Raw genomic sequence first — 25,637 nt, 5'->3', positions numbered from 1 at the left:
TGAATCTTGTTGGTTAAACTAATAAGTAAAGGTGAATGGGGGGTGATTGTGGTGGGTAGGACCTTCATGATTATTGTGATTTCCATCATATGTTATGTGGCATAACCTTGATCGACCGATGATGCTTATTGGTATGTATGGTGTACTGATACTATTTTTGTTATATCCTTTTGAGGTGTAGTTGCATTGCATGGTAATTGAAGTTACTTATGTGAAGCGGCGAGTAATCATCTACAACTTCCATATCTCTTTTCTCGGCGAAAGTTGTGTCTTTATTATTTTACTCCATTTAGAAGCTCTTGTACATACCTAGATTACGTCGTGGAAGTTGTTTATTTAGTTTGTTGATTTTATGTGTAAAGTTGGGGGATTTCATAAAATTTGATATTAAAGAAACATATTTGTTATTATCAAAATGGTCAGTAATTGATTTTTCCGCATATTTTTGATTGGATGATAAGGATTCTTCTATCTATAAGAATAAAGTAGGTATCGGCACAATCTTGTAATTTAGGTCATGGCAATAATAAAATCTTTAAATTTTACCCTAAAATGGCATTTTAAAATTAATCTTATTGTGAAAGGAAACAAATCAACAAACACATGCAAGGAGCGAGGCACTTCAAGCTAGAGAAGTTCTTCTAACAAGAAGTCAAGAACAATAAATGCATCCATTTAAACCAACAAATAGCAGCCGGTTTGATAAGAAACTTTTATCTAGAGACATAAAATTAGGGTTAAAATTATCTGATTTACTGAAATACCTTGTTTTTCAAAAAACAACAATAGTTCTTTTCCAACATATATATATTAAGATAAAGATATATATTTCGGTAAAAATATATAATTAGACATACAAATAACATACCCATCGAACATACAAATTTAAGAATGACAACGGGGCAGATAAGGGGGGGGGGGCTCGGATTTTTTGGGCTATATAGAGTAGATGCGAGTTTAACATTATGCGGGACGGGATAGAATAAGACAAATTGAAATAATTATTTTAAAAATTAATGTGGAACAGGACAAATTGCAGATCTATAATTAACAAATGAGAGAATTCCCTAAAATACTAGCCAACTAAAATATGCAATAAGACATCTTGTGCTACACTAATCTTATTGGCGTAATACCCATATATAATAAACGAAATACCTATATATAATAAATAAAATATCCATACTAAGTATCACTCGTCTCCTCTCTATTTTTCATCTCTCCATTTTTCTCAAATTCTTATTTGGATTGAGGATACATGACATAAATTAAATAGAAAAAGATCATATTTGCCCTTATATTCTTAAAAAAAAAATACATTTACCTTTCGTCAATTTTTTTTCCATATATTTAAACACATATTTTCCTTTGAATATTTAAATATCATGTCACTATTTTTATCATCCCACGTAGCTTCTACATAGAGATATATATATTTATCATGCAATTAAAAATTTACTTCGTAATTAATATTGAGAAAACTAAACTAATTAGACACAAAATATAAAGTAATTAGTAATCACCCATCCACAGCCCACCCTTTAGCATTCTACCCGACCCACCCAATGTGAAAACCCATTTAACACTCGCTCCCAGTACACATCAAAACATGTATACAGAGAAAGTTTAGTTTGAGGGCTACACAGAGAAGATTCAACAAAAAGGTATGGTTTTTACCCTTAAATCTGCATAAAATTTCTCAAAATCTGTATATATCAACTCGATAACTGTTAGAAATTGTTATTTCTGTCTATTTTTGTGGTGATTTTGTGTATTCTATCTCTTCATGAAATTAGGGTTGTCGATTTCTGATATTTATGGGCATTTCGATAACTGTTAGTTTGTTCCTTTTTTGTTTAGGGTTTAGATTTCACTGAATTTGATTGACATATAAGCATGAACAACAAGAATAATTCACTGAGGCAAAGAAAAATTCTAAACTCCAAATGTTAAGTAGGTGTAAAATCAATACTACAAATACTGAGGATTACTGTCAGATTTGAAAAATGGCGCAAAATTCGTCATTGGCAAAACAATCATACCCTTCTAATATGGATCAAATAATTTTGAGACAACACAGAACAACAACTATATTTAGTGCAATAGTAATCATTTACAAAGCTATATATGAACTAGATTTTCAAAAAAAAAAGGGGATTAAATTACATAATCCTAAATTGTTAAGCAGGTCTCCATTTTGGGAAGTTACACGGTTGCTCGATTTGATTGCTCTCAGAAATGGCGAAAGATTCTCCAAAAACTCCCAAGGTAAATTTTCGAATGAATAATTTCTCTTTATACTTCTCTGTTGATTTGCTGATTTTTGAAATGCTAATAGAATAGATGCGGCTACTTCTAGTTTTTGCTGAAAGTTGGAATAAATTTTAGCTTTTGATTAGAGTATAACAGAGGTAGTTTATTTTGTGACAGACGTCGTCGTCGAGGTTGGCAACGAATCCATCAGTGAGCATATGGGCGGCACAATGTGGGAAATGCTTGAAATGGAGGACGATTTCAACGCAGGAAGAATTTGAGGAAATCAGAAGTAGGTTTATTGAAGAACCCTTTAACTGCGACAACAAACCAAATGGTTCTTGTGATGACCCTGCTGATATTGAGTATGATTCTTCTCGAACTTGGGTTATTGACAAGCCCAATCTGCCTAAAACCCCGTCTGGGTTTAAGAGAGAATTGTACCTGAGAAGAGATTACTCTAAGATGGATGCTTATTATTTCACTCCTTCAGGGAAGAAACTCAGATCTTTTACAGAAGTAGGTGCTTTTCTTCAACAAAATTCTGAGTACAGTGAGATAAAAGCCTCAGATTTCAGCTTCACCAGCCCCAAAATTATGGATGATACTATACCCTCTACCCCTCTTCTTTCCAACTCCAACAAGAAGGGTACAACTAGTAGCACTAAATGAGTGCGTGGATTGATGAATCTGGAATTGTTCGTTTGCTTTGTAGATGCAGTTTTTAGAGTCCTGGTATACTTAAATGTGTTGTTATTTTCCATCTCTTTGGTATACAAATCTCTTAGATGTAAATGGGATTTCCTTTTCCTAGATGTGTGTGTTTCCTAGATAACATTTCGTGCAGTAGCTTCGATAAAGCGAAAAATATTGAAACTTGTAATGTTCCCTCATCTCGTCAATGATCCCTATGCTGTAAAATTGCTACTATGTGTTTGATATTGCCCAAAATATCACCTTGTTCAAATAGTCAGTCTTGTGCTCCAAAAAATGCGGGTGACTTTTCTTTTCCCTGCAAATATATGGCTAGCTGTCCTTCATATTACAACTCCTGTTGCTATGTTTTTTTTTTTTTAACAAGCAAGAAGAAGATTGTAAGAAGAAGATTGTCTTAAACTCAGATTGATGTTCCTCTGAATATTTGGTTCGATATTAACATCTTATTGGTCCTATCTGTTTTTTTGGCTCAAATGTTCCAACATGTTTGAAATTTAGAACTGTTTGTTTTTACTACATACACATGTGTTCGGCTGAAGTTCTTTGGACAAGGAAATTGTATGTGTTATCTTGAAGAGTCGCTAGATCTTTGTTTTTCGGGAACTTAGGTGTAGATAGACTTGCTTTAGGTGTTCACTTGTTCTTTCCCTGTACAATATTGTTCTCTATTGTTCTCTGGCAAGATGAATATCATGTTTCGATTCATCATCTTAAACCTTTTGATTCAAAAGGGCCCAAATTCATTCTCTTCTATTATTACTAGATGAGAGTAGCCTGTGCAAGCATGGGACCAACATTTAGATTGGAATAGATAATTTCTGATACCTGAGATTTCTATTACTTAGAAATACATCATATTTGTTACATAGTGAGTTATAACCCACCGGGCAAAAACACTTCCAAGGGATGTTGCGAGATTTTCGATGATCATGTATTCAAGGGGCCCATTTGGAAAAGCTGTATTGTAAGCTGATATGATGAACGAAGTTGATGCACAACTAGATAGAATGGTATGTTTCTTGCCTGCAAGTCAGTATAACATAATGTTTTCTCCACTTTAGCTATGTATAATGTACCATTGCTGTCCAATATTAGACAAGTTTAGTTTTATCTTTTCAGTCTGAAATGTCCCATTCAGAGGGGTGGAGGTCAGTGCTACATAGAAAATATGATATATTGTTTTAGAAAGATGAGAAACAAAGGAAGATTCAGGTCAAACTTTGCTACTTCAATCAGGAAAAGAAACTGCAAAATACAAATCAGCTTCTTCAAAATATATTTTATGGCTAAGAGAAATAGTCACCACCTTGGAAACAAATTCTTCAATTTTTTTCTCTGAACTTCCACCTCCATCCATAGCATTTCTAGCCAATTCTTTCCATTTCTTTGCATTTTCCCTAATCAATTTTCCTCTCTCTTCTTCCATCACTACCTTTATACATTCTTCAATAACTTCTCTTCTAACTATCCCTTTTTCATCTTGTTTGGCTTTAACTCCCATTTCCCAAACATCCTTCACAAGCTTTGCATTTGTTGGTTGATCTGACCATTGTGGCATTGCCACCATTGGCACTCCCAAACTAATTGCTTCCAAAGTCGAATTCCACCCACAGTGCGTCAAAAAACAACCTATTGATTCATGTTCCAACGCTTGTAATTGTGGACACCATGACACCACTAGGCCTTTATTATTACCACTTGTACATTTTAGTTCCTCTAAAAAGTTCTTGGGAAGTTTGGGTTCTTCAGTGGACCTAACTACCCACAAGAAGTTCTTGTTGCTATTCTTCAAACCCCATGCCAATTCCTCCATTTGCTCAGCTTCTAATTTGGCTAAACTTACAAATGATACATACACTACTGAGCTAATTGGTTGATGGTTTAACCAATTTAGGCATTCATTTGTCATTGGCTTGAAGACACTAAGGTCATACTCTTTGTCATCGTGTAGCCTCTTGTCTAGGTACATTGATGGTATTGTTGGTCCAATTGTCTTGATTGGATAGAGCTTGGACATCCTATCAACTACCTACATGTCAAACAATAAAAACAGAATTTCATGCAACTATTTGAATATTTTGCAACAAAACTTAGGTGACCAGAAAAATTAGTACTGCTTTACATGTATTGAGAGTTTCCATGAAATTTTTTTATTAAAAGAAGAATTAACTTAGATAGTCGGTAGACACCCTTTAAGAAAGACATACATAGTATTAATCATAAGAGTCAGTCAATTAGTCAAAACAATTAATGGAATATATCTCTAACAAAGAAAAGCATAGGTTAGATAAGTTGTACACTGAACACTAACTAAACCGTGAGATTTTTTTCTCTTATAAAATTCAAAAACTACAACAATCTTCATGAACATATGCTTTGTCGGTTCATTTTCTATATAACTTCAATTCAATAGCTAAGAACCCAAAGAAGAAACAGAATGCCCAAAATATCTTACCTCTTTCTCCACCTTATAGAAACTGTTAATTAGGACCCAATCCACTTTGTCAAGATTTGAGAATTGATTCGCCAACATTTCAACTAATTTATCTGATTCAGAATTTGACTCAAAACTAGGCACATATGAACTCTCAATTGTACATGATAATCCAGGAATTAATATTTCTTGATCAACTTGAGTACTAGGAGGAAGTTTTATTACCCCTTTATATACATGATAATGTATATTATCCACTACACAATTTTGTGTGAAAAATGCAGCACTTAGTAATCCAAAAATCTTTGCAGGGTTATAGGGATTGACAATGATTTACTTGAAGTGAAGAAGTCGTCGTTGGTATTGTTTTATGCATCTCGTGTGTTCTCATCTGCTCGTAAGAAGAGAAATGGGAAAAGGTTAGGTCTCCCTTTCGTGTTAGAAGTCAAGATTACGTACAAGTATTCATCCTAAATGCATCAATTACCTGAAAAAATAAGGCATGCAACATTGAAGAGTACAATAAGTTAAATTAAGGTAACAAAAAGCTACTATAATTTTAAGAAATAATTTTAAATTTTTATTTCTGTTATATTTGGTACACAAGTAGAAAAAAATATTTTCCTAAAAATATATGTACATATCTAACATAAAACGAGAAAAATATAAAAAATATATAAATTAAGAGTGGAGGGTTAGATGGAGTGGATATAATTTTATTTTTTAAAAAAAATAATAACATTTTTTTAGGAAGAAGTGGGGAGGGGGTGAAGTATGAATTTTTTAAAAAAATTTTATAAAAAAAAATTAAAAAATAAAAGGACGAGGATTGTGGGATGGGGGGGAGGGGGAAGGGAGAGGTGGTGAACTGCTGAGCAAAATATTTTTAATTTTATTTTTTTAAAAAAGTAATTCCTTTTATAAAAAAATAATTTCTTTTTTTTGGGGATTACTTTAATTTTTAACTTTTAACTAATATTAATAGTTTATCTAATTTTTGTCAAGGTGAAATATTTTATCCATGTAGAATGTCATGTGATAAGGTTTTTTCAAAAAATAGAGAGAGTAAATAGAGTATATTACACACACCACTGAAGTGTGTTTCTCAAACAAATAAGTGATAGTATAGGTATGAAACTCACATTTCCAATAGTTTAGGTATGAAATTAAAAAAAAAGGATAGTTTAAGTATGTTTTTGACATTTATCTCAATTTAAATCTAATGACATACTTACCAAGTATAACAATAAAGTATTTAAATTTTGCCCTAAAATAACATCTTTAAATTAATTTTATTGTGAAAGGAAACAAATCAACAAACACATCGAAGAGGAGATCTTCTAAACATTCATGTATAACAAGAACAATATATGCATTTACTTAAATCAACAAAGAATAGCGGCAATTTGGTAAGAGGGTTTTATCTAGAGACATAAAATTAAGGGTAAAATTATCTGATTTATCTAGAGACATAAAATTAAGGATAAAATTATCTGATTTATCGAAATATCTTATATTTTTCAAAAAATAACAATAGTTCTTTTACAAAATATATATAATCTGATTAAAATAATACAATTTGGTAAAAACATATAATTTGAGATACAAATAAAATACCCATTAGACAAAGTGTCATTAACAAGGTCCCACAATGACCTCTTTCAGAGTATCATATGTAACACTCCACAAGTTCTATCCTAAGAATTCGAACTTTCTAGGATCGGGTCTTATATTAGGGGGTCTAGGAAGCTCATGAGCTTGGTCTTACTTCACCGTCGAAATTGACGAGTTCTTGATTTTAATCAATGAATTTGGTAACGATCTTGACATAGGTCTGTCCGTTGTAAGTGTATAAGCTTATATGGGGTGATGTCCTATTTGTTCATGTGTGTTAAGGTCTTTTACCAAGAGTAGGAAGTATATCATATGTGGTCTAGTGTCATAAGAGATCTCTAGCACTAAGTTGAGTTCATAGCTTTTCTATCGGCTAAATTTTCACATAAGTTCATATAAAAGTCAACTTCAAATGGCCATATCTATCAGCATATAAAAAATTAGATGGACTGTGACTTATCATATTAAAGGTTTATGAGTCATCTTTCCAACGCCGCCAATTTGCATCGTTTCAAGTTTGGAGTAAAAAATTATGATTGTTTTACTTGAGCTTATTCGGACTGGACAATTCGGCGAGCTCATCTACTAATTTGGTGATCTAAATTGCTCTTTCGGCGACTCGCCGAATAGTTCAGTGAGGAGACCTCTAGATCGTCTATTTGACCGATGAGATTCATTAAAAGGTCATTTTCTTTGATTTTTATGGTATTCTTATATTTCTAGAAGGGTATTCTTGACCATTTACCCTTAATTAACTTTCCTAAGTCTATCTTATAATATGCTAACCTCCACATTCATGCTCCATTCTCAGACAAATCAAATTTCCACGTTCTAAGTTCTCTCAAGGAAGAAGCTAAGGTTCTTCACATTCAAGCCTTAGTTCAAGGTTTCAAGTCAATGTTTTTCCTTTTGGATATGTAAGGCTTCAATGAGGGTATCCTTTTACCCTCATGCCTAAATGATTGTTTCTTTTTATATGATTTACAAGATTTTATGAAGTATGGTTAAGATTTTTATGAAATTATGATCTTCCTTCACTAACTCATATTTTCATTGTTTCCTTTTTGATTTTAGAAGTCTTGTTGTACTGAATTAACATGATTTTTATGGTTCCATAAACCTTATGATTCTTAAGCATGGAATTTTGCATGATATGAATTATAGCCTAAATTCAGACTATTTTAAGATATGAATATTGACTTTCTCTCGCCCTACTTTTAAAGATAGATAGAAAGGGTTGGAGAAAATTTCAGAAAGTCATTCTCTTCTTTCAAAAGCTGCGTAAGGCGGCCCCTCAGAATAAAGCCCCTTTGAGCTTAGTCTCCCATATAATTCAAAATTTAGGGGTGTACATGGATCGGGTTGGTTCTGATTTTTTTTACAAACCAAACCAAATCATTTGTGTCGGATTATTAAATCTATAAACCAAACCAAACCAATAAAAGTCGGGTTTTTAGATATCAGTTTTTCTCGGGTTTTTCAGGGTTTTTCATAGTATCTAATATTAAAAAGAGTTCTCGTACAAAATATCAACATATAAGATGGAGACAGAACATTATTTGAAGTTTTAACTTTATAATATAACTTCATAAGATGGACTTTTTTTGTATATTATTTAGATGGGCTTCTCAAGTCCAAATCTAAATGTAAGAAAGAAAACAAAAATTATGAAAACTTTTAAAAAAATATTTATAAATTACATTTTAATAAATATTTTTATGTATAACATAATTTAAACGTAGTATATCTATAATCGGGTCGGTTTGGGTTCGGTTTGACTTTGTTTAGTTAAAACCAAATCAACCCTATAATGGTCAGTTTTTATTTCCAAACACCAAACCAAGTCAAACCAAACCACTAGTCGGGTTTTTTTCCAGTTTGGTTCGATTTGTTGGTTTGGTACGATTTATCGATTTGTCCTATATAGCCCTAATTCAAATATATGACAATTCTTTCATGTTTTTCGAGAAGGATTTTGTGGCTGCTATAGTAATTTTAACTCCTTTGGATTGCAAACGTTTGGAGAATTGGAGCATTGGGTTGATATGACCTTGAAGTGGATATGGCAAAATCAAGCAAGAGCTTCGTGAGTTTTCATTTTTTTTCTCATTGGATGGCCCATTAAGATATGAGAACGGATGATAAAAAACCATGTAGTAAAAATGTGGTTCTTATAGTTTGTTTAAGTGTCCAATCATGTGGTAACAAAGTGTCTTGGCTTCTTCCAACTTTTTATTGCCAACATATGCAATGACGTAAGAAAATTATAGGTAGGATAGGGATTGACAATAAGTTTACTCGGAAGTGAAGAAGTCATCATTCGTTGGACAATACCCATTGTGTTGAAATTCAGCATATATCATAAATTCAAATGCAGCGGAAAAATTGAAGTGTATATCAGATTGATGGAGTCACATGCATATTTATAGATAGGCTAGGAATTTTTAGGCAAAGAATTTTAACCCTAAAAGCTTTTCATAATTATTTTTTGTCATCAAAGAAATACTATGAGAAAAAGTAATTAACTAATTTATTACTTTATTTGAAACACAAGATAATATTTAATTATCAAATATATGGTCTTCATTAAAGTCTCATAAAAAAGAAGACACAATTCTTACAGTATGTTCTCATCTGCTCGTGAGAAGAGGAATGGGAAAAAGTTAGGTCTAGGTCTCCTCCCATATGTTCACTCTCGTTTTAGAAGTTAAAATTGAATTTTCAACTACATACAAATATTCATCCTAAATGCATCAGTTACCTGAGAAAACAAGGCATGCAACATTATAGAGTACAATAAGTTAAATAGGTTTAGCTAGGGCATTTACAACACGACCAATTCTAATCTACTGGCGCTAATAGGCAGCATAGGGGAAGAAGCGGCAAATAGAGTTGGTTAAATTCAAGGTGAGCAGGGATTATATCCTATAGAGTGTTCCTGATACTGATATCATTCATTATGATTTGGTCTTTCAGAAGAGCAATTAATTCGATCAGAATAGTGAAATGGAAGGCTGTAAAAGAATGAAATATTCCTTTCTTTTCCAATCACCTCGTGGAGACAGACGCTCGAATTAAGCTGATAATGGTAACAGAAAATTTAAATCTACTAACATACTTACAAATATAACAATAAAGTCTTTAAATTTCTCCCCTAAAATGACATCTTTAAATTAATTTTGTTGTGAAAGAAATCAAATCAACAAACACATGCAAAAGATAAACAATTCAAGAGGAGATCTTCTAAATGTTCATGTATAACAAGAACAACAAATGCATCCTCTTAAATCAACAAAGAACAAAGGTGATTTGGTAAGAGGCTTTTATCTTGAGACATAAAATTAGGGGTAAAATAATCTGATTTACCAAAATATCTTATATTTTTCAAAAAATAACAATAGTTCTTTTACAAAATATATATAATATGATGAAATAATGCAATTTGGTAAAAACATATAATTTGAGATACAAATAAAATACCCATTGGACATACAAAATACATACTATATATTATTCTTCATCCTTTTTAGAATTTCAATATGGAATACCAACTAAACCAATTCTAATCTTTATCATCAAATTTTCTCAAAATTGACATTTATACTCTAAAAATATTCTCCATTATTTGCAATAATCAATTTAAATAAATAATAAACTTATAGAATTTAAAGCTTTAAAATATTTAACTGTACCAATAAAGCTTTTCAAGACAAAGTGTCATTCACAAGGTCCCGCAATAACCCCTTTGAGAGTAGGTGAAATTTCGCAAATAACCAATTAATCAGTATAATAAATTTAATTAGGCTTCTTAGCTATAGTTTACATATTTATGGGCTATAGCTATAGTTTAAGATGTCTCGTTTGTATAATTTGCGGGTTTTGTATAATTTACGGATAATTGAGCTATTTTTGTATAAACTCAAAATAACGAATTTATACAAACACAAAAATCTGAATTTTAAGCAGTTATACAAATTATATTATGCAAAATTACATTATACAAAAGTTATACAAATTTCAAATTATACAAACGTGTGAATTATACAAACTCAAATACTAACTAACGCTAAATATTTGTGGCGAATTGTAAACTATCTAAACTATAGTTATTTGAACTAAATAATTGTAATTTTCCCTTCAGAGTATCGTAAATATCTACCATAAGTATTTTGTTTTTGTGGAGAGTCTAAAACTTATTTTGATTTTTAGTTTATTCTTGAAAATATAGATAATAATGGATAATATTATCCATCGGTTAACTCATTTTTTAATTTTGTATTAAATATGGACGATTTAGATTTTGCCCCTTTTTGTTTAACCCATTTTTGCTATGTTAAATTACATAAACCAACTAGTTTAGGAGGTAATTACTTAGATAAACTCTAATTTACAATATTACGAATTTTCTCAAATTTCAGTGCGTCCAGATACGTGTATCTCGGAATACATAAGTTCAAAATTAGGTGTAATATATTTTAAATATATTGTATCCAAGTGGATTCACATGTATCTACAATACACAGAATAATCTCGCTCGCCACTCTCCTATATATTTTGTATCTCAAATACATGCGAATCACACCAGGTACGTACATATAGATGTATCAAGTATATATCTAGTGTGATTCAAATGTATCTGCGATGCATGACTATCTCGTTTAGCTCGCTCCCTATTTTAATGTATCTGGTAGCAAAAACACACATATCTAGGTGCACCTTCCTAAATTTCGTAAATGTCCCATTCAGAGGGGTGGAGGTCAGTTCTACATAGAAAATATAGGGAAAAAATTCGAAAGATGAGAAAAAAAGAAGGAATATTCAGGTCAAACTTTGCTACTTCAATCAGAAAAAGAAATTGCAAAATACAAATTAACTTCTTCAATATATTTTATGGCTCTTAATTAACTACTTAATCACTTAGGAGAAATAATCACCAACTTGGAAACAAATTCTTCAATGTTTTTCTCTGAACTTCCACCTTCATTCATAGCATTTCTAGCCAATTCTTTCCATTTCTTTGCATTTTCCCTAATCAATTTTCCTTTCTCTTCTTCCATCACTAGCTTTATACATTCTTCAATAACTTCTCTTCTAACTATCCCTTTTTCATCTTGTTTGGCTTTAACTCCCATCTCCCAAACATCCTTCACAAGTTTTGCATTTGTTGGTTGATCTGTCCATTGTGGCATTGTCACCATTGGCACTCCCAAACTAATTGCTTCTAAAGTCGAATTCCACCCACAGTGCGTCAGGAAACACCCTATTGATTCATGTTCCAACACTTGTAATTGTGGACACCATGACACCACTAAGCCTTTATTATTGCCACTTGTTAGTTTTAATTCCTCCAAAAAGTTGTTGGGAAGTTTGGATTCTTCAGAGGATCTAACTACCCATAAGAAGTTTCTGTTGCTTTTCTTCAAACTACATGCCAATTCTTCCATTTGCTCAGCTTTTAATTTGGCCATACTTCCAAATGATACATACAACACTGACCTAATTGGTTGTTGGTTTAACCAATTTAGGCATTCATTTGTCATTGGCTTGAAGATACTAAGCCCATACTCTTTGTCATCATGTAGCCTCTTGTCTAAGTACATGGATGGTATTGTTGGTCCAATTGTCTTGATTGGATAAATCTTGGACATCCAATCAATTACCTACATGAAAAAACAATTAGATACATGGTAAATAAGTTATGTAAATTAAGATCTTTGTACACTACATAGTAGTGCAACTTAACTTTTTAATATTATAATACTTAGTTATGTAAATTAAGATCTTTATTAGGTAATACTTATAATTTCTTACTATGCTAGCATTAACTTATTCTTCAAACTCTATTACCATTGTTTTTTTTTTTACTTTGTATTGCTTTACTATTTTTACAGCCAATATTTTTCTTTCTTCAGTATTTTCATCATAATTTTTTACTCATGCATTTTTTTTTTCAAATCTATTTTGAAACACAAATTCTCTTGAGCCAATGATATATCAGAAACAGTCTCTCTATTCCCACAAAGGCATGGATAAGATTTGCGTACACCCATCCTCCAAAGACCTAACTTGTGAGATTACACTGAGTATGTTGTTGTTACTTATAAAATCTATTAAACTAGTACTATTATTTACTTCAAAAGTGTTACTACATTCACTCCCTATTGTATCTTTTTTTGTAAATGTTTCACTTAATTAACACTCTACTAGAACAATATGGTAAAACTAAATTATTTTTAAATATAGAAATGCATCATATAATTAGAACTTTGAAAAACGTATATGTTGAAGTTGAAGAATGTTTCTCTTACCTCATTCTCCAATTCATAGAAGCTGTTTATTAGGACCCAATCCACTTTGTCAAGATTTGAGAATTGATTCACCATAAAGCCAACTAATGTATCTGGTTCAGGATTTGACTCAAAACTAGGCACATCTGAACTCTCAATTATACATGATAATCCAGGAATTAATATTTCTTGATCAACTTGAGTACAAGGAGGAAGTGTTATTACCCCTTTATGTACATGGTAATAAATATTATCCACTACACAATTTTGTGTTAAAAATGCAGCACTAAATAATCCAAAATTCTTTGCTACTTCAACAGCCCAAGGAAGGACTGAATCATACACTATGCAATTTACAGGGCATCCACAATTTGTCAATTTTTGAATAAGGTGAGACAGAGTATCCGAGCCAACTTCTTTGAATCTTTTTATGTATGACACATAAGATCCTGCTTGGTCGATGCCACCCTCATCGTAGCCATCAGAGATGGCCTCGGTTGACACTGAAGTTGGCAATTCTTTCATGTTTTTCAAGAATGATTTTGTAAGTGCTATAGTGATTTTAACACCTTTGGATTGCAAACGTTTGGAGAATTGGAGCATTGGGTTGATATGACCTTGAAGTGGATATGCCAAAATCAAGCAATGAGCTTTGTGAGTAGCCATTTTTATTTATTTTTTTTTTGGATGGAATGGCAAATTAAGATTTGAGAAAGGATGGGGAAATTATGTGGTAAAAATGTGGCACTTATAGTTTGTCGATAGGGTTGAAGTGTCCAATTTGGATCAACATGCCTAACATGTGCAATGACATAAGAAAATTATAGGGTCCATTGTCTGATCAATTATTTTTCTATTATGTAGGTAGGGTAGGGGTTGATAACGACTCTACTCCGAAGAAAGTGAAGAAGTAGTCATTCGTGAGATAGTACCGCTCATTGTGTTATGCATCTCGTATGTTCTACTCATGGGAAGAGGGATGGAAAAATGTAAGTCCTCTCACATGTGCTCACTTTCATTTTAGAAGATAGTCACAATTGAATTTTTAACAACATACAAGTAGTCATCATAAATGCATCAAGATGTTAAATTAAGTTGATAACACTAAACAAAAATTTAAATCTAATGACATACTTACTGGTACATGTATATTGCTGGTGGAAAGTAGTAGATAAGTTAAATTAAGTTGATAACACTAAATGAAAATTTAAATCTAATGACATATTTACTTGTACCTGTATGTTATTGGTGGAAAGTAACAGATATCTCGTTAAATTAATTAAGATGCATGCAAATTGGTACAAACACCATAATTATCAATTTTACCATCGAAAAACACATTCAGTTTAAGAAAAGAATAGCGGTCTTACACGTGTGTACATTCATTTAGAGAAAGAAAAAAGGAATCCTAATTTTACCTCTTACACGTGCGCACCTTCGTTTTAAATTAATATGTATTCATTTTGATACAAAACATTTTTGATTTTGTATTCTTTTTCTCCAAAATCAGCGAAAAAATACACTCTATCCTCTCTCTTCCAGATCTCGCTCGCCTCTCTCCTCACTCCTCTCCTAATATTTGCTATTATCTATAATTATGCAAATTATAGCTATAGAGTCCTATTTAATGCTAAAATGTTGATTTTTCCATAAATAAATAATTTATAGGCACACAAAAATAGAAGGGATACCACAACAGGGATCCGTGAATTATCAATCATCTAAAGGTAGATAAAATTACATTCAAAAGTTGAGTTAAAAGCCAAATTGCAAAAAAAATTGAGGAAAAATTACTTGATTGAGTGCTTTTTAAAAATTAATTACTGATTTTAGCGATATTTTTTATTTATTACCATTTATAGCAATAAATAGCAATATTATGATAAATTTACACTTGTATTAAAAGTGAATTATGCATACAATATAAATATATTATAAGTGTTTTAAAATATATATATTATGTTTGTGTAGTAAGAAACTAACATAATGTATTATAAGTCTATTAAAATATGTGATAAATGTATTATCCATCTATAAAACTTGTATTATATATGTTTTATAAATAGTTCTCTGCAATATGTATTAAAATTGTATTATAAATGTATTCTAAGTGTTCAGTGAAATTATTTTTTATTGCTATAAATGGTAAATATTTTCTTAATATTGTATATTTATGTAAGTTTTCCAAAAATTAATCTAATAGTCTTATACCCGTCAACTGGGTCGGTCATTTCGGTAGCAGGCCAATTAACACCAGCCCACTAAGGCCCTACACCGGTAAGCCCGGACCGGTACCTGCCCACGTTTTTAATAGACTAGAACAACCCGGTTTAATTTTGGGTCTAGCCTGGTAAGACAGGCCCAGTAAGGGACCAGTCCACCGGCTTTGTAAGGGTAAATTTTTTTAGGAAAACTTACATAAATATACAATATTAAGAAAATATTTACCATTTATAGCAATAAAAAAAAATTCACTGAACAGTTATAATACATTTATAATACAGTTTTAATACCTATTGCAAAGAACTATTTATAAAACATATATATACAAGTTTTATAGATGGATAATACATTTTTCACATACTTTAATAACCTTATAATACATTGTGTCAGTTTCTTACTACACAAACATAATATATATTTTAAAATACTTATAATACATTTATATTGTATGCATAATTCACTTTTAATACAAATGTATATTTATCATAATATTGCTATGTATTGCTATAAATTGTAATAAATAAAAAATATCGCTAAAATCAGTAATTAATTTTTAAAAAGCACTCAATTAAGTAATTTTTCTATTTTTTTATTATTATTATTAATGGCCATATATCCATTAAAGTGGCCAAAATTGTATATTTTTTCAAAAAAAAAATATTAATCAAATTTTGTTTCTATAAATACCTACAATATTAACTTATTTTTTCCTACCAACAATCATCTAATTTTCTCAATTCTCTCTCAATTTCTCAATTCTCTCTTAAAATGATATCAATCTTTTATTATTTTTTGCAATTAAAACCTTCAAGTGGAAGTTTTCAACTTTCAAGTGTTCAACATTTCATCAATTTTACGATTCTTTGTTTGATTCCGACAATTTGGTATAATCGTTCATTCTTTTGCTTTTATTTAGTAAATTAATTCTAGTATATTTAAATATTTAATTTTTGTAATTATAATTTTTATTATTTTAATTTGCATACTAGATAAATTAAAAAATTAGGTAAAAGTGTTAAAAATTTGTGTTTCGGAGATAGTGATAGTAAGAAAAAAAGTGCTTCAAGTAGAGATAGTACAAGTAGAAATTATTTTCGTATGCCTAAAGCACCACCGAGTGAATTTGGAGAAATAGGTGTAGGTGCACATGATATAAATGAATATGAATATCAAGAAACTTACGATATAGAAAAACCAAATGAAGTTGAAGTAGAAATAGAACAAGATAATAATGTTGAGGATGTTACACCAACAATTCCGGATGTTGATATAAGTAATGCTCAATCTAGAACTGTTAATGTTCCTCCAAGACCTGTAAAAGAAAAGAAAAAACTAGTTTAATATGACATTATTTTGAACGCATAGCCGGAACAACTACAGTTCAATGTAAAGACCGTCAAGCAATTTTCGAGCATAAGACTGAGGGTAATAAATGTGGGACGGATCAATTGACTAGACATCTAGATAATCAGTATACTGGTTGGAGAGAACGAATAGGGAGTGCTACTGGGCCAGTTCAATGTAGATTAAACCCACATACTAAAAAATTAATGAAGATATATAATAAAATGAGGGACCATGAAGAGTTAGCGAAAATGATAATTTTGGATTTTCTACCTTTTTCATTTGTTTCTTTTGATGCTTTTATTCATTATATACAATCAATTTATAATCTCATGTTTAAAAATATTCCTAGAAGTACTTGTAGATCAGATATTTTTTAAACTTTATGGACAATATGCATATTATTTACAGTGGTTATTAACAAATCTTTCGTGTAGAGTTTCACTTATTTCTGATCTTGGTCGTGCTATAAATAAAAATGATTATTTAATTGTTACTTGTCATTAAATAGATAGCGATTTTGTCATGCAAAAATGTATTTTAGCATTTTAATATGATGAAGATCAAAAATATATTGCACAATTTATTTCTGATTTTATATCAATGATTGCAAAAGATTATGGTCTTCAACACAAAGTTTTATGTATTTCTTCTGATAATGCATCTAACAACACCGTTGCTATTAATTCTTTAAATTTGAGCTCCCCCCCTCCGTCCTTAGAGGATATTTTCATATTAGATATGCCTGTCATATATATAATTTAATTGTAAAACTGAACTTTTTATTTTTTTGAGCCAACAATTGAAAAAATTAGGCATGTAGTTGGTTTAATTCAAGAAAATAATAGAAAAGCTGAATTTAACGAATTTAAAAGAAAATGCGAGAAAAATAATCTTAGACCAAGAACAATGTCCGAAAAAATTGAGATTAGGTAAAATTTTACTTATGATTTTTTAAAGGCTTGCAATATTTATAAAGCCCCTATAACTACAACTTTTAATCAATATGCATATAAATTTTCTGAAGTCATGTCGCAAGAATATGATTGGACTAAAATTAATGATGTTGTTACATTTTTTCAAAAAATTATTTGGCTACTATTAAATTTTTTTGTGCTTATTATCCTACTGTTTGTAATATTTTAGCTTATATAGCTGAAATTTCTTTATTGCTTGTAGAGTATAAATAGAAAAATGATTACAAAGAAGCTGTAATTGGAATGATAGAAAAATTTAAAAAGTATTTTTTTTACATATTCATCCTATTTATTTAATTGGTGCTATGTTAAATCTATATATGAAATTTACTACTATATCTGAATTTGTTCGATTATATATAATTCTTTAGACATTAAAAAGGATGAAGAACCTAGTATGTTTAAGACAATAGGTTATACAAATGATCATATTCAAGCATTATCTAATGATTATATCGATTTACTTGATAATGCTACAACTACTCATATTGTTCCTCTATACCCATCAAATGATGCATGTGGGCTGAGCCACAATGAATCAAGCAGGTTCAGTAACAACAGATAGTCCTTCTGACAAGTCATCATCTTCTAAAAGACAAGTACATGATATGCCTGTCTATTGTGTTACTAATTTATCTGTTTGGAATATAATACAACTTATATCACAACAGAGCATAAATCGAGACGAGTTTAATTATTATTTGAGACATGCCCCAAAACCAATGATGAAGATAGTGTCACCACACTGAAATGGTGGAAGAACAATCAAAAAAAATATCCAGTACTATCAATCTTGGCTAGGGATGTGCTACATGTTCTACTATCAACAGTTGCATCGGATGACGCATTTAGTCAAGGAAGATAGCAGATCAAAGATAATCAACACTCTTTGAGGAGCAATATCATGAATATTTTAGTTTGCCTCAGAGATTAGATTAGATCAGAGCGAAGAAATAAAGGAAGACCACAAAATACGGAAGAAGAAGAAGAACTTGAAGAAATCATGTTAATTGGAGATCCTTCGGCACATGCTAATTCAAATTATGAATTAGTTAATTTTAAAAATTATGAGTCAATTCTTGTAATGTTAATACAGATGAATTGGAGAAAATGATTCGAAATATATAGAAATTATAATTTATTATATACAACTAGATGTAAGTTTGTAACTTTGTATGTAAGTCTTTGTATTTCTTAATTTTTTCCCCATAAATTTTGTATGATTCAATTAAATAATTTTATTTACTCTACATAATCATATATTGAAAATTAAATTTGTAGTCACTATAAGATTTCAATATTTGAAAAATTATAATTATAATAGATAGTATATTGTGAGTATATTTGGTATATATATATATATATATATATATTAATAGATAGTATATTGTGAGTATATGTGATATACATTGTAAGTATATATAATATAATGTAAGTATATCACTATAATAGATAGTATATTGTGAGTATATTTGATATATATTATATGTATATATAATATAATATAAGTATATCACTATAATAGATAGTATATTGTGAGTATATTTGATATACATTGTATGTATATATAATATAATGTAAGTATATCACTATAATAGATAGTATATTGTGAGTATATTTGCTATAAATAGTACTTATATAAAGTATATCGCTATAACAGATAATATATTGTGAGTATATTAGATATACATTGTAAGTTTATACAGTATAATGTGAGTATATCACTATAATATTTACTATATTGTGAGTATATTTGATATATCTTGTAAGTGTATATAATATAATGTAAGTATATCACTATAATAGATAGTATATTGTAAGTATATTAGATATATATTGTAAGTATATATGTAATATAATGTAAGTATATTATTATATATTTTAAGAATATAAATTGTTATAATTACTTTTAAATTAAATTGATAACGATACACTATATTAATGATTGACTCAAATTTTCGAATACATAATGTCGCATAAAAAATCCAGTCCAATGGGCCCAACCCAACCTGGCCATTGTATCCTTAATGGATCATGGGCTGGGTTGTCTGACATTTTGACACTATTGGGCCCGGACTAGACCGGCCCAGCAAGGGAAAAAGGGGCTCTACCTGGCCCGGTAACCCGGTGGCCGAAAACATTAGTGGGCCGGGTCAGCTTAACAAGCTTAAATAGTCTTAGCAAATAGGCAGGGAATGACCCATTGACCATCACATGTCATCAATAGATAGACAATATTACAATTATAGTTTGTTACATAATCAGCCAAATTGCTTTAGCCTCCCACAAAAATGGGGAAAAAGGAGAAAATAAAGGAAGATTTTCTATAAATACACTTGTTTATTTTTCTATGGCTCAATTTCCTACTTAGGAGAAATAGTCACCAACTTGGAAACAAATTCTTCAATGTTTTTATCTGAACTTCCACCTTCATTCACAGCATTTCTGGCCAATTTTTTCCATTTCTTTGCATTTTCCCTAATCAATTTTCCTTTCTCTTCTTCCATCACTAGTTTTATACATTCTTCAATAACTTCTCTTCTAACTATTCCTTTGTCATCTTGTTTGGCTCTAACTCCTATCTCCCAAACATCTTGCACAAGCCTTGTATTTGTGAACTGATCTGACCATTGTGGCATTGTTACCATTGGCACTCCCAAACTAATTGCTTCCAAAGTCGAATTCCACCCACAGTGCATCAGGAAACACCCTATTGATTTATGTTCTAACACTTGTAATTGTGGACACCATGACACCACTAAGCCTTTATTATTGCCACTTGTTAACTTTAATTCCTCCAAAAAGTTCTTGGGAAGTTTGGATTCTTCAGTGGATCTAACTACCCACAAGAAGTTTTTGTTGCTTTTTTTCGAACTCCATGCTAATTCTTCCATTTGCTCAGCTTCTAATTTGGCCATACTTCCAAATGATACATACAACACTGAGCTAATTGGTTGATGGTTCAACCAACTTAGGCATTCATTTGTCATTGTCATCATGTAGCCTCTTGTCTAGGTACATAGATGGTATTGTTGGTCCAATAATCTTGATTGAATAAATCTTGGACATCCAATCAATTACCTACATGACAAACAATTAGATACATGATAAATATGTTTTCATGTAAATTAAGATATTTGTACACTATATAGTAGTGCAACTTAACTTGTTAGTATTATAATAGTTCAGTTGCAAATTTTATTAGGTAATACTTCTAATTTCTTACTATGCTAGCATTAGCTTGTTCTTCAATTCAATTACTATTGGATTTTTACTCCTGCATTTCTTTTTTTCAAATCTATTCTCTTGAGCCAAGGGTATATCAGAAATAGTCTCTCCTACCCCACAAAGGCATGAGTAAGATTTGCGTACACATCATCTTCCAAAGACCTCACAAGTGAGACCATACTAAGTATGTTGTTGCTACTTATAGTTTCTGTTAGACTAGTATCATTTACTTCAAAAGTGTTGCTACATTCACTCCCTATTGTATCTTTTTTTTTAAAAAAAGTTTAACATATGCTTAGGAAAGAAATTGAATAGCCTTAATCATAAGAGTATTTGTTAAAACTACCATTTACTTTCTTTGTAAATGTTTCACTTAATTAACATTCTACTAGAACAATATGGTAAAATTAAATTATTTTTAAATATAGAAAGGTAAATGCATCATATAATTAGAACTTTAAAAAACATATATGTTGAAGTTGAAGAATATTTCTCTTAACTCTTTCTCCCATTCATAGAAGCTGTTTATTAGGACCCAATCCACTTTGTCAAGATTTGAGAATTGATTCACCAACATTTCAACTAATGTATCTGATTCAGGAGTAGATTTAAAACTAGGCACATCTGAACACTCAATTGTACATGATAATCCAGGAATTAATATTTCTTGAGCAACTTGAGTACTAGGAGGAAGTGTTATTACCCCTTTATGTACATGGTAAAAAATATTATCCACTACACAATTTTGTGTTAAAAATGCAGCAGTAACTAATCCAAAATTCTTTGCTACTTAAACAGCCCAAGGAAGGACTGAATCATACACTATGCAATTTACAGGGCATCCACAATTTGTCAATTTTTGAATAAGGTGAGACAGAGTATCCGATCCAACTTCTTTGAATCGTGTTATGTAGGCCACAACGGATCGTGCTTGATCGATGCCACCCTCATCGTAGTCATCGGATATGGCCTCGATTGACATGGAAGTTGGCAATTCTTTCACTTTTTTTAAGAAGGATTTTGTAGGTGCAATAGTGATTTTAACATCTTTGATTTGTAAACGTTTGGAGAATTGGTGTCATGATCCGAATCCTGGTGTGATGGCACCTGTCCTTTTTCATCGGACAAGTCAACCTAAAATCCAACATTTCAATTAAATAAAGCAGAAACAATCTAAATAAGTAAATAATAATCAAAAGGCGAAAGTCTTTCACTTAAATATCTCCAAAGACTGCTTGTCACATGTACATGCCACTAAAGATGGTAAAACTGCAATGAAAGTACAAGTTCTCAATATGTCTTCAACTCTCAAACAGAGTAAAGAATAAAAATACAGAAAGTATGAGAGTTCACTGAATATCAATGGCTACCTCTCTCAACTCCCAGAAGCCTCGAATGATCAAGAAAATAGTCAGTGATCAAAGTCCAGACTTGGAACCTACACAAGTGTAGAAGCAAGGGTGAGTACCAAACAACGTGGTACCCAGCAAGCTAACTAGAAAAACTAAGTAAATCTAAAAGAATCCACGAACTTCATTTCCAACCCAACCGAACCTCTAGACTACAACCTACAAAAAAAATCAGCCCAACCTAACAGTTCATACTATACAGTTCAACAAGATAAAGATCACGGCTCAATATCACAAGATGTATCATACAAGTACTCATAAGTCACAAACAAGCATCAAATGTCAACACAGATATGCCGAATATGTATATGCACACTCAATGATCATGCATGTGTGCAATTACCGACAAAGACCTCGGCATGAAAAACTCTGATCGAAAATGACCTCGGCAATGTAATCGCATCGGAAAAGATCTCAGCAATATAATCTCGCTGAAAATGACGTAGGTAATAAAATCACGTTGAAAATGACCTCGGAAATATAAATCCACTGGAAATGACCTCGATAATATAATCACGCTAAAAATGACCTCGTCAACATAATTTTACCGAAAATGAGCTCGGCCATACCACATTTATGATCAGAAAAGACCTCGGTCTCACAATCATATACCTCTCATCATAGTATTTCAGAACCAATGCAAATACCATGCTTACACAAGTAATGAGGAATAATCACATCAACGCAATCACAATTACACTATCAAGTATTTCATCAAATACACATAGATATCTAGATTACGACATGCAAGTTTCAATACTCAACAATATCACACATAGTCTTTTATTAACCCCATCGTTTCATTAAATTAGTTCATATCATAATTAAATCTGTAACCTCATCCCCTTTATGCCCCAACATGTATACAACGGGATATTCAGGAATTCTAAGAGATTCACAGGGTTATAAGAGTCCACTTGTCTTAGCCAAGATGTGATCAATCAATCCACGTGAGCTTTTCCCTTCCGATTGTACTCCAATTCTCCACAATCTATACAAATTCAAGTTTCAATCAAAATACGGAACCAGTGATATCCATATCATATTTTTGGAAATCGGACCGAAATTAACCTAAAATGTCCGAAAAACCCGATTTTGAAACTAGTAGAAAATATCAGAAATTTTTACATAAGCAACATCCTCACATTATTTGAAGTTCACTAGTGAAACCAGAAGTGGATTTGGACCTAAAACGAGCTCACAATCATCAAAACATTGAATCTAATTCAATTTCTTGGAAACCCCAAATTCTTCAATCCAAAAACCTCAATTACATCTTAAGATTCTTAAATAATCAATGGGTAATCAAGATTTGATGTTAGAATCACTTACCCCAAAGTTTTCCCATGAAGTCTCCTCTGAAAATCGCCTTCCCGAGCTCCCAAATCACCAAAAATAGTGAAAATGGGCTAAACCTCGACTTTGTCACTGTTCAGGGATCATTTGCTCTCCACAAATGCGGGTCACTAACTCCACGAATGCGGAGACTAACCAGACGTACCTCCGAGAATGCGACATAAGCTTCGAGAAGGCGGAGACGGGACAATTGTCCTTCCACTAACGGGGACAAGCCTCTGCTAACGCGGAGAAGGATTCTCAAGCACCAGATGACAACACTTTTCAATTCTCCAAAATTCTCGGAATCAACTCTCGGAATTCGTTCAGAAAACCCGTATGGACAAACCATATATGCAACTCTACTAAATTCGATATTTTAGACTCCACAGATCCATCAGAATTCGATTTTGAGGCCTTCTTGATCCGAAAACCAAAAAGTCGCAACTAAAACCACTTTATGCCTTTAAAGTCCAAAACAACCTCAGAGCTTCCAAAAATGACACAGAAACTCTCTGTAGGCCTAAAATCACCTTTCGAATCCAACGGAGTCATCGAAATTCAATTCCGAGCATCCGATCCTCAAATATTGACCAAAGTCAAACCTGTGGTCACAAACTCAACTATTTCCAACTCAACCCCTCAAATCCACGATATGACCCCAAATGCGATTCCGTCAGCCCTTCTAGACCAATTTCAATATTCTGGAACTGATGAAATCGATGAAATTCCGTTCCAAAATTCAAAATTTTGAACGATTTCAAATACCACTTTTGAGTCATTCTAAACCTCTAAACTCAAAGTTTACCAAAAATCTCAATTTTTCAAGAAAACTACGGAATCAACATCATTTATCAATCAATTATGATTCGGCAAGACTATCAAGAGGGGTAAAATAGTCTTTTATAAAAAAAATTCAAAAACAAGCAATGAGCTATGTGGGTAGTACTCATATTTTGCAACTTCATAATTGTGGATATGATATGACAAGATTAATATTTGAGAAAATCATGTGGTGACAAATGTGGTTCTTATAGTTGGTTGATAGAGTTGTAGTGTCCAATTTGGATCAACATGCCTAATAAAGTGTCCTTCTCACATGCCCTTCGTGGTGCCCCAATGCTTTGGACTTGGAACTTCCATGTTGGAGGTCTCGAGTTTGAAACCTCTTGTCAGTGAAAATAAGGGGTTTACCTTCTAGGTCGAGCTCTTCGCATCAAGCTTGCTTAGTGTCGGTTACCTCTCCTATGCGGTTTGAGAGCTATTACATAGAAGCTGAAGTTTTATCATGTGCGCACCCAAAGAGCAACAGCGGAGGGTTTCCCTGATCATAAAAAAACAAAGTGTCCTCCTCATTTCTCACATGGGCTCATTTTTTTTTTTAATTTTAGAAGTACAAGTTAATTTAAGCTGATAATAGTAAAAGAAAAAAAATTAAATCTAATGAACACATATATTATCAAGTATTCAAGGATCTCATAATTTTATGTACATGAAATTGGAAGTACATGCAACTTATCCACAATAGATAGTGATAATATATTTAATAACTTCAAATAAGCTTGTATATATTAATCATAACATTTGAATTAGTGAAACAATTTTTGCGTACTTCAAAAAAATTGGGGACTCAATTTATGATATCATGTGACTAAGTGTTATGAGATATTACTTTCATATATTAGATTTCGTACGGTATGTTTCGGTTAATTAATCAAGTTATATAATTATTTTGCTAATTTTTAGAAATAAGTAGGGGGGAGGGGGTTATAAAATGAAATGAAAATATTGGGTCATTTGCATTTTTGTCCCTATT

General features: G+C 31.5%; 3 protein-coding genes and 1 pseudogene across 3 annotated transcripts; 1 reads left to right on the top strand and 3 right to left on the bottom strand.

Moving 5' to 3' along the window:
* Nucleotides 1-1,566: 1,566 nt before the first annotated feature.
* LOC129890364 (methyl-CpG-binding domain-containing protein 4-like) lies at nucleotides 1,567-3,222 on the top strand. Its single transcript, XM_055965924.1, has 3 exons — nucleotides 1,567-1,664; nucleotides 2,189-2,268; nucleotides 2,431-3,222. The coding sequence occupies exons 2-3, from the start codon at nucleotides 2,239-2,241 to the stop codon at nucleotides 2,923-2,925; spliced, it is 525 nt and encodes a 174-aa protein (XP_055821899.1). The 5' UTR covers nucleotides 1,567-1,664; nucleotides 2,189-2,238; the 3' UTR covers nucleotides 2,926-3,222.
* An 893-nt stretch (nucleotides 3,223-4,115) lies between these two features.
* LOC129890363 (UDP-glycosyltransferase 74G1-like) lies at nucleotides 4,116-5,779 on the bottom strand. Its single transcript, XM_055965922.1, has 2 exons — nucleotides 5,426-5,779; nucleotides 4,116-4,999 (listed from the first exon to the last, which is right to left on the bottom strand). The coding sequence occupies exons 1-2, from the start codon at nucleotides 5,501-5,503 to the stop codon at nucleotides 4,199-4,201; spliced, it is 879 nt and encodes a 292-aa protein (XP_055821897.1). The 5' UTR covers nucleotides 5,504-5,779; the 3' UTR covers nucleotides 4,116-4,198.
* Nucleotides 5,780-11,835: 6,056 nt separating this feature from the next.
* LOC129888893 (UDP-glycosyltransferase 74G1-like) lies at nucleotides 11,836-14,032 on the bottom strand. Its single transcript, XM_055963950.1, has 2 exons — nucleotides 13,327-14,032; nucleotides 11,836-12,678 (listed from the first exon to the last, which is right to left on the bottom strand). Exons 1-2 carry the CDS (start codon nucleotides 13,969-13,971, stop codon nucleotides 11,932-11,934), a joined length of 1,392 nt encoding a protein of 463 aa, XP_055819925.1. The 5' UTR covers nucleotides 13,972-14,032; the 3' UTR covers nucleotides 11,836-11,931.
* Nucleotides 14,033-20,212: 6,180 nt separating this feature from the next.
* Nucleotides 20,213-24,173, bottom strand: LOC129890270 (UDP-glycosyltransferase 74G1-like; annotated as a pseudogene).
* Nucleotides 24,174-25,637: the final 1,464 nt, after the last annotated feature.

This window comes from Solanum dulcamara, chromosome 5 (assembly GCF_947179165.1).
Source record: "Solanum dulcamara chromosome 5, daSolDulc1.2, whole genome shotgun sequence".
NCBI lineage: Eukaryota > Viridiplantae > Streptophyta > Magnoliopsida > Solanales > Solanaceae > Solanum > Solanum dulcamara.
The sequence above is the reverse complement of the archived record's forward strand: the minus strand, read 5'-3'. Positions and strand labels throughout refer to the sequence as shown.